General features: G+C 41.4%; 1 protein-coding gene across 4 annotated transcripts in view; it reads right to left on the reverse strand.

The window, feature by feature from the left end:
* Positions 1-15,529, reverse strand: part of NTPCR (nucleoside-triphosphatase, cancer-related) — a 146,495-nt gene that overhangs the window by 28,998 nt on the left and 101,968 nt on the right. For 2 of the 4 annotated variants that reach the window (XM_073627546.1, XM_073627544.1), the window contains exons 3-5: positions 9,459-9,558; positions 4,813-5,022; positions 428-797 (exon numbers count right to left, since the gene is read on the reverse strand). In XM_073627546.1, coding sequence (XP_073483647.1) covers positions 732-797; positions 4,813-5,022; positions 9,459-9,558 — 376 coding nt within the window. In that variant the 3' untranslated portion in view covers positions 428-731. Of the gene's footprint in view, positions 1-427; positions 798-4,812; positions 5,023-9,458; positions 9,559-15,529 lie in introns of those variants that run through there. The other 2 variants (XR_012243939.1, XM_073627547.1) reach the window with 2 other exon arrangements.

Here is a 15,529-nt window from a genome sequence, read left to right on the forward strand (position 1 = left end):
GCTGTGGGCCAATCACAGTAACACTATAGGAATCACAACCACTTGAAGCAGAATAACTTACAGGTACATGATTTTGCAGCAAGTGGTTAAATGGGACCAAACCCCAGGAATAATGGGAGTACTTTAGGAACATATTAAGGAACGCTGCTGCTCAGCCGCATCGGTTGTCATTACAAGAGAGTCGACTGTCTGCTCTTACTAAATAAAGGCTATTACTTAAACTCCAAACTTTCAGTTATTACACAGGAAACTTCTGAATATCCAAGCTGGTATCAACTTATGGGTACCAGTACAGAGGAAACATAATGAAACAATTTTTCAGCTCAGAAAATGAAAAGAATAAATTGCAGTGTCCTTACATGCCGCCTGTCCCCTTGCCCTATTATTCAGTGGGTAAATGAATGAAAACAAAGCATACCCAAATAGCTCAATATAATATACAGTTTATTTAAAGCATACACATAATGTATTTACAAAAGAACCTAACACTATACTTTGGGTTGAATTCAATGGAGTTGAGCCTTTTTTCAACCTATTTTTACTATGGGGCATGTTTATAAAGCAGTGCATTTGACTTTCGGCAAACATTTACTGGTGGTGAAGGAGTCAATGTCATTTAAAAAACATGCACCTGCAGAAAATGTTTGGTAAATGTTAAATTCAATGGTTTATAAACATACCTTAAGGTAATCAGTGTTAAATTCCACTTCTCTTCTGAACCACAGCGCGTCCTATATGCAGTTCCGTACAGTGGTCACTATTTCTTGCAGCATAGCATCTCTGTTTTCTTTTGTAATCTAAAATGAAAGATGAAATATTTATAGATTGAAGTGACATTTAATCCTTTTCGTATGAATATCTTATATTCTGCACTTAAAGTGGGCTTTGCATGAAAATATTACTAAGTTCCTTTTTTGTTTCAGAAATATGCTAAATTCAAATAAAAAATGTTGAAAATAGAGTCTTGTGCAATTTGTTTTTCAAGACAGAAACTACCTCTATTTTGTATCAGGTTAGAATCTAAATTTCTTTTGCAGCCCTTATTTAGAAGGAAATAGTAAAAGTGCAGTTCCTTCAAATTTTCCAAAGACTGCATTTATAAAAATAGCATTTCTCTAAGAACATTAGTATATGAGTACTTTGAGTATAGCGATGCTGCGTTTTGTGCACTTTTATGTAACAGAACACATTCAAAGACACTTTCCCTTTGGGTATTTTATGTTATCTTGCATTCCTAAATATAGGAACATTGCATATGTGTGCTCTTTGCGTTAAAGCAAATCTGTTGCTGCATTGAGAAAAACTGAAATCTCTGTAAAAGAAGCAGCTTAGTATGTAATTTTCTGTGGTGTGCTAAATCTTTACTTACTTAAAGGGCACCAGGTGCTGCTATTGTCAGACACTTTTGGGTGTGTTCTCTTCAAGACAAACCACAGCACCCAGCAGGCAACAAGATATCTGACAGACCCAGAAGAGTTGGATAGCAACAAAACCCAAAAACTGTAATTTGATTGTAATATGTAAAATATCCAAAAATACTTTTTTTTTTTTTTTTTTTAACTTTTTAGACCATTTGTCAGCTTATAATATAAAACTAACAGGGACCTTAGTAAAACAGGCCACCAAATAATGTCTTCTTACGTTCCACCCATGCCTCTTCTAACATAGTGCGCCACCCATCTCAATTGGGCCTCCTGAACCTAGCTGCTCCTGTTGTGGTCTCAACCAACTTTGTGCACTCACAAATTTATTTTTCAGTGTTCAAGCATATATACATGTATAGTGTAGTATAGTGTTCAAGCATCATTCACATCAAGGGTCACACAGGAACACTTTTCCTAGGCAGCTTATTTTGCACTAGACTGGAAGAACTCAGAACTACATGACACCTTCCCATCCACTCTTGATAGTAAAGGACCCAAAGCTCTTGACTCCAGGGGGGTCAATTCACTAAGAGTTAAATAATGGCTAATAATATGCAGTAAAATACTGCATGTGGTAACAATCGTGCAAGTGTTCAATTGACTAAGAATTTGGAGTTAAATATCGAATGCCGAATTTGTTCGATTTAGCGGTAATTTACTGCATTGAGCTGGTTGCTAAGGAGCGGGCTGGGAAGCCGGTCGCCAGGTCCTTAACAACCGATGACTCATCAGCTGCCCAGTCCATACCAGGCCCTACCACGGCAAAAAAAATCTTTAAATCCAGACCGAACCCTTATCCAGGCATGCAGCCCAGCAGGTCAGGAAAGGGGGGAGTACGAGCAAGCGACCCCCCTCCATAAACCATACCAGGCCATATGAGGGGGGGGGTGGGTGCTTTGGGGCGGGGCCGGGGCCAAAGCACCTTGTCCCTATGTGTATGGGGACAAGGGCCTCATCCCCACAAGTGGTTGTGGGAGTCTGTGAGCAGGGGGCTAATCAGAATCTAGAAGCCCCCTTTGGGGGGCCCTAGATACCGCCCCCCCCCTTATGTGAATGCGTATCGGGTACATCGTACCCCTACCCATTCACCATAAAAGGGTCACAAGGTAATAAAAACACACACACAGTTTTTGACAATTATTTTATTAAAAAAAATAAAAAAAATCCTCCAATGTAAATCCACTGCCAATCACGTTAGTAAATTGACCCCAAGGTCTCTGCTCCTCTACACCATCCTATAGCATGCACATTGCATTGCTTTCTATTGACCTAAAAAAAATCCACCAATCACAGAAAAGGCAAGAAACATGGGGAACTCTTTGAGGATGATTTATGATACACTGGATTCCAAAAAATAGGATTTTTATAACAGCTTACCTGCAAAATCCTTTTCTTGGAGTACATCACGGGACACAGAGCCACAGTAATAACGATATTTCCACGACTTTACATGGAGCCTGGGCCAGAGGAAACATGCAGCTTGAGACACAGAGGCGAGACTGACAAGCATGGAACAGGTATGTGCTCTTGACAGCTCCCGGTGGTGACTATAGGCATGACAACATTTACTTAAAGGAGAAAGCCCACAAGAATTAGAAAATTCCTTATCCAGCTGCAGGGTTCTGTGGTAACAGACCCAATCTTCACCTCTCACAGTGGGCTCTGTTAAAAAACCTTCAGGGACCAGGGCCCCCTTTTTATCAGGGGATCCACGGCCCCGGGCCTGTAAAAAGCACCCCGCCAGGAATATGGCTGAAAAAAACAAATACTGGATCCCGGGGTCCAGCTCTCTAAAAAGAGAAGCGTTACAGGTAAAACCTAGTTTCTTTGGACACAAGGCCGGGGTACCATTCAATACGTTCTGGAAAAGACACTTTGAATGGATCCGGTTGCATGGCTTGCCCCAGTAAGGAATATACCAGTGGAGCTCAGCACAGCACATCTTTACTCGTGAACAACACCTAAGACACTGGCGAAAAAACTGAGGTACTCCCGGTAAGGGGAGGAGTTATATGGGGAATTGAACTTCCTGTTTAGGGTGTGCCAGTGTCCATCACCTGAAGGTGCCATATAACCCATACAGTAATTACTATGGCTCTGTGTCCCATGATATACGATAAAGAAATATTGCTTACCCATATACAACCTTAAGTAACCCTTTTAATATGGTAACGCAGTAATATGCAAGATCTTGTTATACCAGGGCCACTCCCCCCATCATAATTAGCTGCTTTTAGCTTAAAAAAAAAGAAACTGTAGGGAAAAAAAACTTATTTCCGATGCTTACCTTTGCCCCAGCTTCTGTGCTGTGGCATGACAAAATGCATGCTTCCAGCAAGATCCTGGGCAACGATGAGTACCAAAATCTGCCAAATATCTGATACTCAACATTGCTATTTGGGATCTAGCCTGAAGGATGATGAGGTCACCTCTTCCTAAGTAAGGCAGATGGAAGCCAGTTATACGGTAATTATATTTAATGTCTTTTTCTTTACAGGATTTTGTTTAATTTTATTTAAAGCAACTATTCTTAATGGGGAAGAGAAGTCTAACTTTAAAGCAGTATTAAACCCAAAATCAAAAACGTAATATATTGCAGCTTACCAGTTATTAGATGTGGTACCTGCATTCATTTTTTTATTTTTTCCAGACATTTTTCCCCTTTGTTTTCACCTGGTGATCTGGCCAGTAACACAGCTCCTGTATTACAGTGCACCCACTCTGGATGAAGCAGCACAGGGCCACCTTTGGACAACAGCCTTGTCAAATGTACTAGCAGATTTAGAGACATTAACAAGTTGATGTCAAACGCCAGCTCACACTGCAGTTACTCAAGCGGTTACAGCAACCGTTTTTTTTCTTTTGGGATAAAGATTTTACTTGAATAAATAAAAGCTGATCATTATAAGCACCCCTGTCAATGGTAAATGGTTTGTCTCAACACTCTGCTACATTCACAGGATAGCTGTTCTGTTGAAAAAAAACAGACTTACTGGCTGGATCACCAGATGAAAATAAGGTAAAAAAAGCCTTAAAAAGAAAAAAAAAATACAGCCATCATATCTAAGAATTGGAAACCTGCAATATAATAAAATAAATGTTTGATTTTGGGTTTAATACCACTTTAAGAGGAGAACACATCCTGCATTCTCCTAACCCTTACTTGATTAGGCAAAAAGACCCTTAACAACATGGCAAAATTAATACTTTGTCTAACAGGCAATGAGTAGGCATAGTGAGTATTACATGTTCCCTATGCTCAAAAGTACTGGATTTTAATCTGCGATGAGGTGGCAGCTCAGGACATGGATGAAACATAAGCAAAAACTTCTGACATTCTGTAAAGTTAGTACATGGGCAAAATACTGCTGGTGTTACTGTCACTTACGTTAAACACTTTAACATCTTGACGATGTCTTATTTCTTCAACAAGTGGAAGCGGTTTTCCTTTTGGTACTGGAATGGTTCCAAACACCACAGCATTTGCAGAATCCAAAACTTTATGGACAACTGAAATAAATTTCTGACTAAAGAGCTCCATTTTTCCAATCTCATCTGTGACACAAACAGATTTTTGTGCCAGATTTCCACTTTTCAGCTGTTGGCAAAACAAAGTTGTTGTCAGCAAAGTGCCTAATTATTTAACCACCAATACAGGGCACTCCACCCCCCCCTTTCCTGCCCAGGCAAATTTTCAGCGCTGCCGCATTTTAAAAGACAATTCCGCGGTCATGCAACACTGTACCCAAACAAAATCTGTATCATTTTGTTCCCACAAACAGAGCTTTCTTTTGATGTTATTTGATCACCACTGGGGTTTTTATTTTTTACTAAACAAAAAAAAAAAAAAAAGACTGAAATTTCTGAAAAAAGAAAAAAAAGTTTTTGTTTCTCTTATAAAATGTTGTAAATAAGTACATTTTCTCCTTCACTGATGGTCACTGATAGCGCTGCACCGATGAGGTGGCACTGATTGGCACGGATGATGAGGCACTAATATGCACTGATAGGTGGCACTGATGGGCACTAAAAGGCTGCACTGATGAGGAGGCACTGGCAGGCATTACTGATGGGCACCTCTATTGGGCACCGATTGGCAACCCTGGTGGAGGAAATTCTGATACACGGCTCTTCCTGTTTAGGCCTCATGTACACTGCTGCTGCTAAATGGATGTTTAGGAGCAGTTGGGCATTTTTTTCAACTGCTCCTTAAAGTGGAGTTCCACCCACTTTTACAACTTTTCAGCATCCCTCACTAAACTGTGCACTGTAAACGAATCGGATATTTAAATTTTTTTTTTTCTCAGCACCTACTGTATATCTGCTGTATTCATTTTTCACTTCCTCCTCCCTGGCCGTGGCCATCACATCATTTCCTGTTTGCAATGCCTTCTGGGAAGGGGCGGCAACTTCCTCTGACACTGCCGTTGCTATGGAAACCTGACCTGAAACCTATTACACTGCTTGTGCTGCACTAAGCATGTGTGAGATCTGCAAGGATGAGATCCAGGAAGAAATACAGTCTGGCTTCAGATGCCCACACTTAAGATGGCCACGGCCTGCTGTAAGTTTATAAAATAACAAACTACTGCTATAAACTAACAAACCGACCTTAGTTTACAGACTAACTTTACTAGAATACATGACGCTTGTGTATTATAGGGGTATTTTTATTTAAAAAGTATAATTTCGACCGGAACACCACTTTAACTCTCCTCTATGTTATCTTATCAGTACATGTACACAGGGTCGTTTATAATCGTTTCTAGGCAGTTGAATTGAGGCTTTTTTTGGGATGCAAAAAAATGGGTTCAGAAGCTGAATTTAGAGGCATTTCAAGCGCCAAACACTTCTAAACGTGGTCTCTCGCATTTAGCCACGTTTCGTTTACAGGCACTTTTCATTTTTGGCTTTTCTTTTTTTTTAATGCTTCTAAAACGCAAACGCAGCTAAACGTGGCATGTAAAGTCAGCAAAATGGACGTTTTAAACGTGAGTTACTATCTGCCAAGTTAAAACGTTCAGGAGAGGTTGTAAAAATGTCCCGTGTACATGAAGCCTTACGCTGTGATCAGCTGTGATTGGACACAGCTGATCACATAGTAAAGAGCCTTTGTCAGGGGTTCTTTACCGAGATCGGTGATGCGGTGTATCAGATTGACACACCACACTAACGATCTCCGCATGCGATCACGGCTTATCATGCTGGATGTCAGGATAACCTAACCACTTTGCGCACGTCATTATGTTATATGGCGGGCGGGCAATGATTAAACTAAATGACATATACATCTGACATTTTATGTGATAATCGCATACATGAAGATAGACTTCTCATAGCAACAGGTCAAAAAGTCACGTGATACTGCACTCCCGCCTGCAGGGGGCACGCGTACGCCGCCAGCGGGCTTCTTCTGCTGTGATAATTTACAGCAGAAGCCGATCTGCGGGTGTAGGGGACCAGATGTCCTCCAGTGATCGTCAGTAAATCACGGAGAACTGAGATATGCCTATATAAAAACAAGGCATATCTTCATTCTGACAAGGGTGAAGGGACAAGAATTGATCTCTTCCCCTAATGAAAGAAACACACTGAGTACACAAAAACACTGGCTAGGCACACAGTTAACCTTTTGATCACACTAGATGTTTAACTCCTTCCCAGCCAGTGTCATTAGTACTGAGACAGTGCATATTTTTAGCACCGATTACGGTATTAGTGACACTGGTTCTCGGAAAGTGTCAAAAGTGTCAGCTAGTGTACAATTGACTGCCGCAATATCGCAGTCTCATTGTTCCCTGCCATTACTAATATGTAAAAAAAATCCATAAATATATACCCTAGTTGATGCTATAGCTAGGGTTGCACCGATACTAGTATCGGTGCCGATACCTAGTATTTGCCCGAGTACTTGTACTCGGGCAAATGCTCCAATGCTTTATCCGATACCTGGACAGTCAGGGGGTGATCGGTGTGGCAGTGGGGGAGAGTTACAAGCACTAATCCCCCTGTATAGATTTCAATAACGTGGCTGACAGCTGCTTCTCCTCTTCTCCCCTCCACGGCTTCCAGCTGCTTTATTGAAATGTATACAGGGGGGGATCGGTGCTTGTAACTCTCCCCCACATCGATCACCCCGCCGACTGTCCCTGTATACTCCTCCAGTCCCCCTCTGTGTCCTCCTCCAGGCTCCTCCGGTCTCCCTCCGTGTCAATCTTTCAGGATGGAGAGTGGAGGAAGGAGCCAGTAAATCTTTCGGCTCCTTCCTATTCCAAATTAACAGAGTCAGTGATCACTGACTCTGTCCATTCATAACTGAGCATCGTAAACTGTGGTTACTATACTTCAGTTTATGAATGGAGAGGAGCCTCTGTCTCCTGTCCATTCATCTCCAGTGCAACTGAGGCTGTTGAGAAAGGGACTGGGGAATCTCTGTCCCCAGCCCCTTTCTGTGTCTCAAAAGGGAGATGTCAGGGGTCCCCTGATATCTCACCAAAGACCCCCCACAGAGCTGATAAAAAAGATAAAGAATTGTAATAAATATTTAAAAGTTTAAATTGTAACAATTAAAAAATAAAAAAAAAAAAAACACACTAACACTGTCCATCCCCCCCCCCCCAAAAAAAAGCATTGTAAAAAAAAATAACAAAAAAAAATTGTAAAAAGTAAAATTGTAAAAAAATAAAAATAAAAAACTACTGACAGAGTCCACGCATCAGCAGTGCTGCATATTAGTGCCACTGTCACGTGACTTTTAAAAAAAAAGTATCGGTAATCGGTATCGGCGAGTACTTGAAAAAAAGTATGTGATATCCCTAAAGTAGAACTATAGGCAAATATTTTTTTTTTCATTTTGGATAGAGCAAGGGAGGGTTATAGCCCCTGTCAGATTTTATTTTCGCCATCTGTGTCCCATTGTGGTGATTTTCCTTCACTTTCTGTCCCATAGCCAAACAGAAAGTGAGAGAAAATCCCTGAAAAAATAAGGGAATTCCTTGGGGACCCCAAGGTCACCAGAACTAGTGTCCTCATTGAAAGATTTCTCCTCTATTACTTTTGCGGGGACAACCCAAAATTTGGGATTCTTTACTTTCACTGATAATGATAAACAGCACAAAAAGGAAGGGTGAATCTCCCTAATGGGGTCACAGACAGCACTAAAAACAGGACTTCTAATTCATCTCCCCTCTATCCAGAACGTAAAAAAAGAAGTTTTGCCTTTAGTTATACTTTAATGCTGAATTCCAACTTTTTTACTAGAACTGAATTGAATGATCAGTCCCAGCATAGATCATACCTCTGCACCATGTTGCTCTGTTGTCTGCAGATCCTCTGTGTTTTATTGTGGCTTAGTACCATGTACCATGTGACATTCTGTATAGTCTGGATGTAGACTGAATTCCTTCCTGCCACTTCCTACTGCATCTCTAGCCTAGAACAAACCCCTCTGTAGTCTTTCAAACTCTGCAAATGATGTAACTTCCCTCACAGCTCTGATGGTGGGTGGGATGGAATACATCCTAATTAGCATTCAGTCCCGTCCAATCACACCTACAGGAATATTCCAAACCTCCCAAGTCCCTCTTCACAGGTCACACCCTTCCAGCCTGAACACTCCCTGAAACTACAGAGGCTTAAGGCATGCTGGGACATGTAGTATGACTAGTAAAGGAAGGAAACAGGAAGTGAGAGAACTTTGAAAAACCTGCCTTTTACTGCTAAAGTAGGTAAGCTGCAGATAAGATGACTATGGGGTTTTGATTCATTTACATGTACAGTGCATCTGTTGGTTTGGGGATGAAAAGCAGGAGTTCTGCTTTAAGATTATAGGCCTCAAACTGCTGGATAATGATAAAAGCACATGAAGGTTTAAAGGCCCTATCCTGTACAAGGGAAATGTGTAGAAAAGTAATTTTCTTAAAAGCCCTTTAAGAGACTGATACCACAAACAGCTCTAGGTACCTTACAATCCACTTTCAGGAAAACAAAAAAACATTTCTTTGCAACTTCTACAATTAAAACAAAACCACTCACCATGCAGTCCAATATAGGAAGTGCCAAATGCTCAAATGAACTAATATCCACAACATACTGCCCAACTGTGTATTCACGTCTCCCATCCGACTGACTAGCTCTAAAAAGGAAAGAGAAATTCCTTCTGAAACTGTTCTCAATAAGGTTACACAATAAAAATAAAGTGTATTTATAAACAAAATTAAAAATAACTCACATGTACTCCTTCAACATAAACGCATATAAGTGCAATATAACCAAAGTCTTGTTTCTTTCAAAAACAAAACAAAACTGGTGATCCTACCAGGCCTGGAGTCTTGCTCCAAAAGGGTGACCATGTTGCAGGACCTGCAGTGAATTCACTGCACTGCTGCCACCCTCTGCAGCTGCACAGAGCTTCAGCGCTATGCAAAGGTTATTAGAGTTGCCACCACTAAAGTCTCTCACTGCCAATCGGTTCACTGGCCACTTACTTCAAGGTGGTGCTCTGCATCTGGACGAAGTGATGCAGGATGTCCTCTTGGATCCTTCGTCCCAACTCTGGCTGATGGAAGACTTCTGTGGCCACAATGATAATGTCACAGGGGCAAGGGAGCAGATTTTTCTTGCGTCATCTAAATGACTTGGAGTTTTTAAAGGAGAGGTGAGCTAATGGCAGCCTCTACATTTTGAATGTGAAAAAGATGAATATTGACTTGCTTGCAAATTCCATATCTTGGCATACAATACAGGACACAGGAAGAGTATTCATAGACACTACCTTCAGGTGATTGGAAACTGGCTAATTTTTCAGGGACACACCAACTGAGAGCCTCAACTATAACCCAAACCAAACCAATCCATGAGTCCTCAGTTTTGCATAAAGCAATGCAGAGTAACCAATGAATGGAGGGTAGCCTGTGTCCTGTACTGTACTCCAATTCACAGGTAAGTCTCAGGTAAGTCCCCTTTTGGACAGCACAGGACACAGGCAAAGTATTTATATAACCAACGTTCCCAAGCAGGTAATGAGAAGGACGGGCAACAACTAGGTAAACAGAACTGTGCCAACAGGCCCAACAACAAGGGTTGACAGACCAAACTTCAGAATGCTGCCACAAGAACGTGGCAATCGAAACCAACATCCACAGAAGATTGGATATCCACCTGGTAGAATTTTGAAAAGGTATGAAGAGAGACCATGTGTCACCCTTACAAAGCTGGACTACAGAGGTACCAGAAAGCCCAGAAAACTCATACCGATTTGGTGGAATGGGCATGTAAAAGCACTGGAATAGCTATGTCCTCGAGAGTGTAAGCTCTAACAATCAGTATTTTTATCCATCAAGCAATGGTGGATTTGATAGCAGGGTGTCCCATGCAAGGTCCTAAGGACAGGACAAATGGGGATGCCGCCTTACTGATCAAAGCTGTTCCTTTTAAGGTAGACTTAAGTTCCAGCACTTGACTCCACCTGTCAGTGTGCGCCGCAGCTGAGTCTTGCTCAGTGCCCAGCCAGCGCAGTATCCCTCCCCCCCACCAGGTCACCCGTCCACTCTAGAGAATGGAAGAGAAGGGGAGGCTAGATCTGCTCCACTTCCTCCCCATGCCCCCCCCCGTGTCCGCCCACAAACCCCCAGTGTGTAGCCAATGCTGTGGCTGTGAAAGGGTTGTGTGGGCAGGAATTTTGAAGCAGTGCACACAATGTCACTGCCAGTCCTGGGTGAGTGAACTTTCCCCTCTGTTTCTTCCTTACTTCCACGTACCATAGTAATCCTTCCTTCCCGCTTTCCATGTGCCATAGTGATTATTCCTTCCTTCAATGTGCCTTAAAAAGGAAATGCAGTCTGCTCACATAGATTGTAATAAAAATCTTTGCCATTCTGAAGCTTCCCTCCAACCACTTTGCATATTATTTTAATATTAATTATAATATATATATATATACATATATATATATACATATATATATATATATATATATATATATATATATATATATATATATATATATATATATATATATATTCACTTACTTGCCAAATATGCTGCAGAAATCTCCCTACACTGAGACTGGCTGCAACAATTTTAACTGTGGGCAGCTGCCTGTTCACTTCCTGGATTTACACAGACACACAGTGGCACACCTCCGGCTCTGCAGCTCACATTGGCCCTCTTATGACTCCCCCCCTCCCTTCCTGGCAAACTCTCATGAGAGTGAGAGAGAGAGCTGTGCATGATTTCATAAGCCTAGGCTTTTTAATAGACAAGAAACAGGAAGTGGTCTGTATAAGGTATTTACTGGCAGAAAAAAAAATGTTTTATTATCCAACAGCAAGGGCAGATTTAATAGATGGAAAGTTGAAAAAAAATGACTGAAGTTCCGCTTAAATGATCCTTCCTTCCATGTGCCATAGTAATACTTCCTTCCTGACTTCCATGTGCTATAGTGATCCTTCCTGCCGTCCATGCGCCATAGTGATCCTTCCTGCCTTCCATGTGTCACAGTGATCCTTCCATGTGCCAGGGATCCTTCCTGCCTTCCATATACCATAATAAACCTTCCTGTCTTCCATGTGCCATAGTGATCCTTCCTGCCTTCCACATACCAAAGTGATCCTTCCTGCCTTCCATGTGCCATAGTGATCCTTCCTTCCTGCCTTTCATGTACCATAGTGAACCCTCCTTCCTTCCTTCCATATAGCAAAATGATCCTTCCTTCCACATAACAGTTATCCTTTCCCCTCTCCAATCTCTCTCCCTAAGGGTTGGTTCACAATGGAGACTCCAGCTTGCGGCACAGCGATTAAAGCACATCTTATAGGTAAAAGGATGCCCAGGTTTTGTTTAACCACGGTCCCTAACCCATCCCACTATCAGATTTGGCCACACCCACTTATGCCGCTTTTACATGATCAGTCTGATCGGGAACACCTGTCTGTTTTTCAGGCTACCCAATTGGAACCCCCATTCACCTCTATGGTGGATTATGCCCATTTACACCCGCCTACCTCAAATCCAATCCATGGACATGGACCTGTCATCTGCCTGCTCTGCCCATTGTGGCCTGTGACTGATTACCAAGTTGTTAAAGTAGCCCTTGCTCTTCAAAAGGTTGGGCACTCCTGCTCTAATGGCTCCGACTATGTTCAGGCAATGAAGAGAAATTAAAAAAATAATAAAAATAAAAAACAAAAGTGTGGCGCTAAGTGAGCAAGTAAATAGCGTGTGAACCTGAAAAGGTGAGGTAAGCAATGCAAAATTGAATGTGAACGAAACCTAAACATAAAAGTCTAAAGTGAACAAAAAACATCTATGGAAGGTCCATTAAAGTTCAAAATAAAGTGAAAAGGTCTTTCTTGGATAATCCGGGATGAATCTTGGAAATTACAGTCAAAATGGTAGTGTTCACGCTTACCAGATTCGATGGACAGACATACCGTATAGCACGTGGGTCAAACAGGCACTCTTGAGGGAATGACCTCAAACAGGAACTCCCACCACTGGAACAATGGTAAGAAAGATTCAACCCAATGTTGAATGGGGACTGTCAAGTATCCATGATGGACTCCAAAACATGCGATTAATCACATCAAATGGTGTGCATGAAAAACAAATGATCCGCACATAGTTTTATACTGTTTGACGTTTAATGGTAAAAAAAAGGGGTTACACTTACAGCAAATCTGATAAAACAAGCTTGTAAATAAAATGGAGTATAGGCAACAATTCCAAAAGCATCACCCAACGCGTTTCCTCCTATTGGACATTATCTGTGTCATGTGTTGGGTGATGCTCTTGGAATCGTTGCCTATACCCCATTTTATTTACAAGCTTGTTTTATCGGATTTGCTGTAAGTGTAACCCCCCTTTTTTTTAACATTAAACGTCAAACAGTATCACACTATGTGCGGATCATTTGTTTTTCATGCACACCATTTGATGTGATTTATCACATGTTTTGGAGTCCATCATGGATACCTGACAGTTCCCATTCAACATTGGGTGGAATCTTTCTTACCATTGTTCCAGTGGCGGGAGTTCCTGTTTGAGGTCATTCCCTCAAGAGTGCCTGTTTGACACACATGCTTTATGGTATGTGTGTCCATCAAATCTGGTAAGTGTGAACACTTTACCATTTTAACTATGTTTTCAAGATTCATCCCGGATTATCCAAGAAAGACCTTTTCACTTTGTTTTGAACTTTAATGGACCTTCCATTGATGTTTTTTATTCACTTTGGACTTTTGTGTTTTGGTTTTGTTCACATTAAATTTTGTATTGCTTACCTCAGCTTTTCAGGTTCACACACTATTTATTTGCTCACTTAGTGCCACACTTTTGTTTTTTATTTCCATTTTGCACTATATGTCTAGTGACGTGTTGGCTGCTTATTTTGTTCTCTATGTGCAATTTTTTCCTTTTTTACAACGAAGAGAAATTTCCTTCTGATGCTTTGAAGCAGGGCATAAGGAAGATAGCACTATGTCCTCATTAAAGTGAAAGACTGATACTAGGAAGAAAGGATGGTCTTGGCTATAAGATTACCTTGTCTTTGTGAAGGATGTGGAACAGCTCCTTACAAGAGAGCCGCTTGCTCAGAGATACATCTGACAGCAACCAAAAATGCTACTTTGCAGGAGGTCATCTAAGGGACTATTCCTGATGGGTTCAAAGGGTGGTTTCTGCAGGGCAGAGAGAACCAAGTTGAGATACCAAGGAAGCACAGAGTGCTGCAAGGGGAGATTAATGCCAGATACATCTTGACTAAAGGTTTTTACAAGGAAGTTCAAAACGAGAAATCATTGAAAAAGAATGGACAAGGCAGAATCCTGGCCTTGTAGGATGGCAATACGTGGCACAGAGCCATCTCTGTGATTGAGTAGCCTGTGTTCACACCAGGCATAGAAGAATTTCCAGGTACACAGGTACATCTTTCTAGAAGTGGCTCTTCTTGCTTTTAGCAAGGTAGGCATAACAGACATAACAGAGGACACCTCTATCTTTAAAGACCTGGGCTTCAACAGCTATACTGTTAAAGTAAATGCTGTGAAGCAGGGTCGTCTACTAGAAGTCCAATTTCCAGTTGGCCACTCCTGGGATGTGGACCGCTGGGATCACTGGACATTGAGTTTCCATTTATGAGATAATTTGGCTTGTTTTCTTCAAGGCTGCAGCATTCTGGTGTCCCCTTAATGGCAGATGTAAGCCAGAGCTGTGGCATTCTATGACTGCACCCTGATTGGGTGCCCTCGCAGAGGAGGGGTACAGTGTTGCAGAGATACTTCTAGTGCTCTGAACTTTGGGATTTTGATGGGCTTGGCTTCCACGGGTGACCATGTTCCCTGGACCGTGAGTGACTGTCTCAAGACATGTTTTGGGAAAACCGCACAAAAGTGCACAGTTGAAATCGCTCCATTAACCACTTGACCTCTGGAAGATTTACCCCCCTTCCTGACCAGCCCATTTTTTGCGATACGGCACTTCTTTACTTTAACCACTTCAGCTCCGGAAGATTTGACTGCTCAATGACCAGAGCACTTGCTTGCTGTACCCAAACAAAATTTGCGTCGTGTTTTTTTCCACAAATAGAGCTTTCTTTTGATGGTACTTGAGTGCCTCTGCGATTTTTATTTTTTGCGATATAAACAGAAAAAGACCGAAAATTTTAAAAAGAATGATATTTTCTACTTTTTGGCATAAAAAAATCCAATAAACAAAATTTTAGTCATACATTTAGGCCAAAATGTCTTTGGTAAAAAAATGTCAATAAGCGTATATTTATTGGTTTGCGCAAGTTATAGCGTCCACAAACTAGGGTAAATTTTCTGAAATTTATGCAGCTTTTATTTTATGACTGCCTCTCATTTCTTGAGGTGCTGAAATGGCAGGGCGGGCGGTACAACCCCCCCCCCCCCATGACCCCATTTTGGAAAGTAAACACCCCAAGGAAATTGCTGAGAGGCATGTTGAGCCCATTGAATATTTTATTTTTTTGTCACAAGTTATTAAAAAACGACAAAAAAAAAATTACACCAAGATGTCACTAAATCGAATATTGCTCACACATGCCATGGTTATATGTGGAATTACACCCCAAAATACATTCTGCT

The sequence above is a fragment of the Aquarana catesbeiana genome, linkage group LG04, assembly GCF_042186555.1.
Source record: "Aquarana catesbeiana isolate 2022-GZ linkage group LG04, ASM4218655v1, whole genome shotgun sequence".
NCBI lineage: Eukaryota > Metazoa > Chordata > Amphibia > Anura > Ranidae > Aquarana > Aquarana catesbeiana.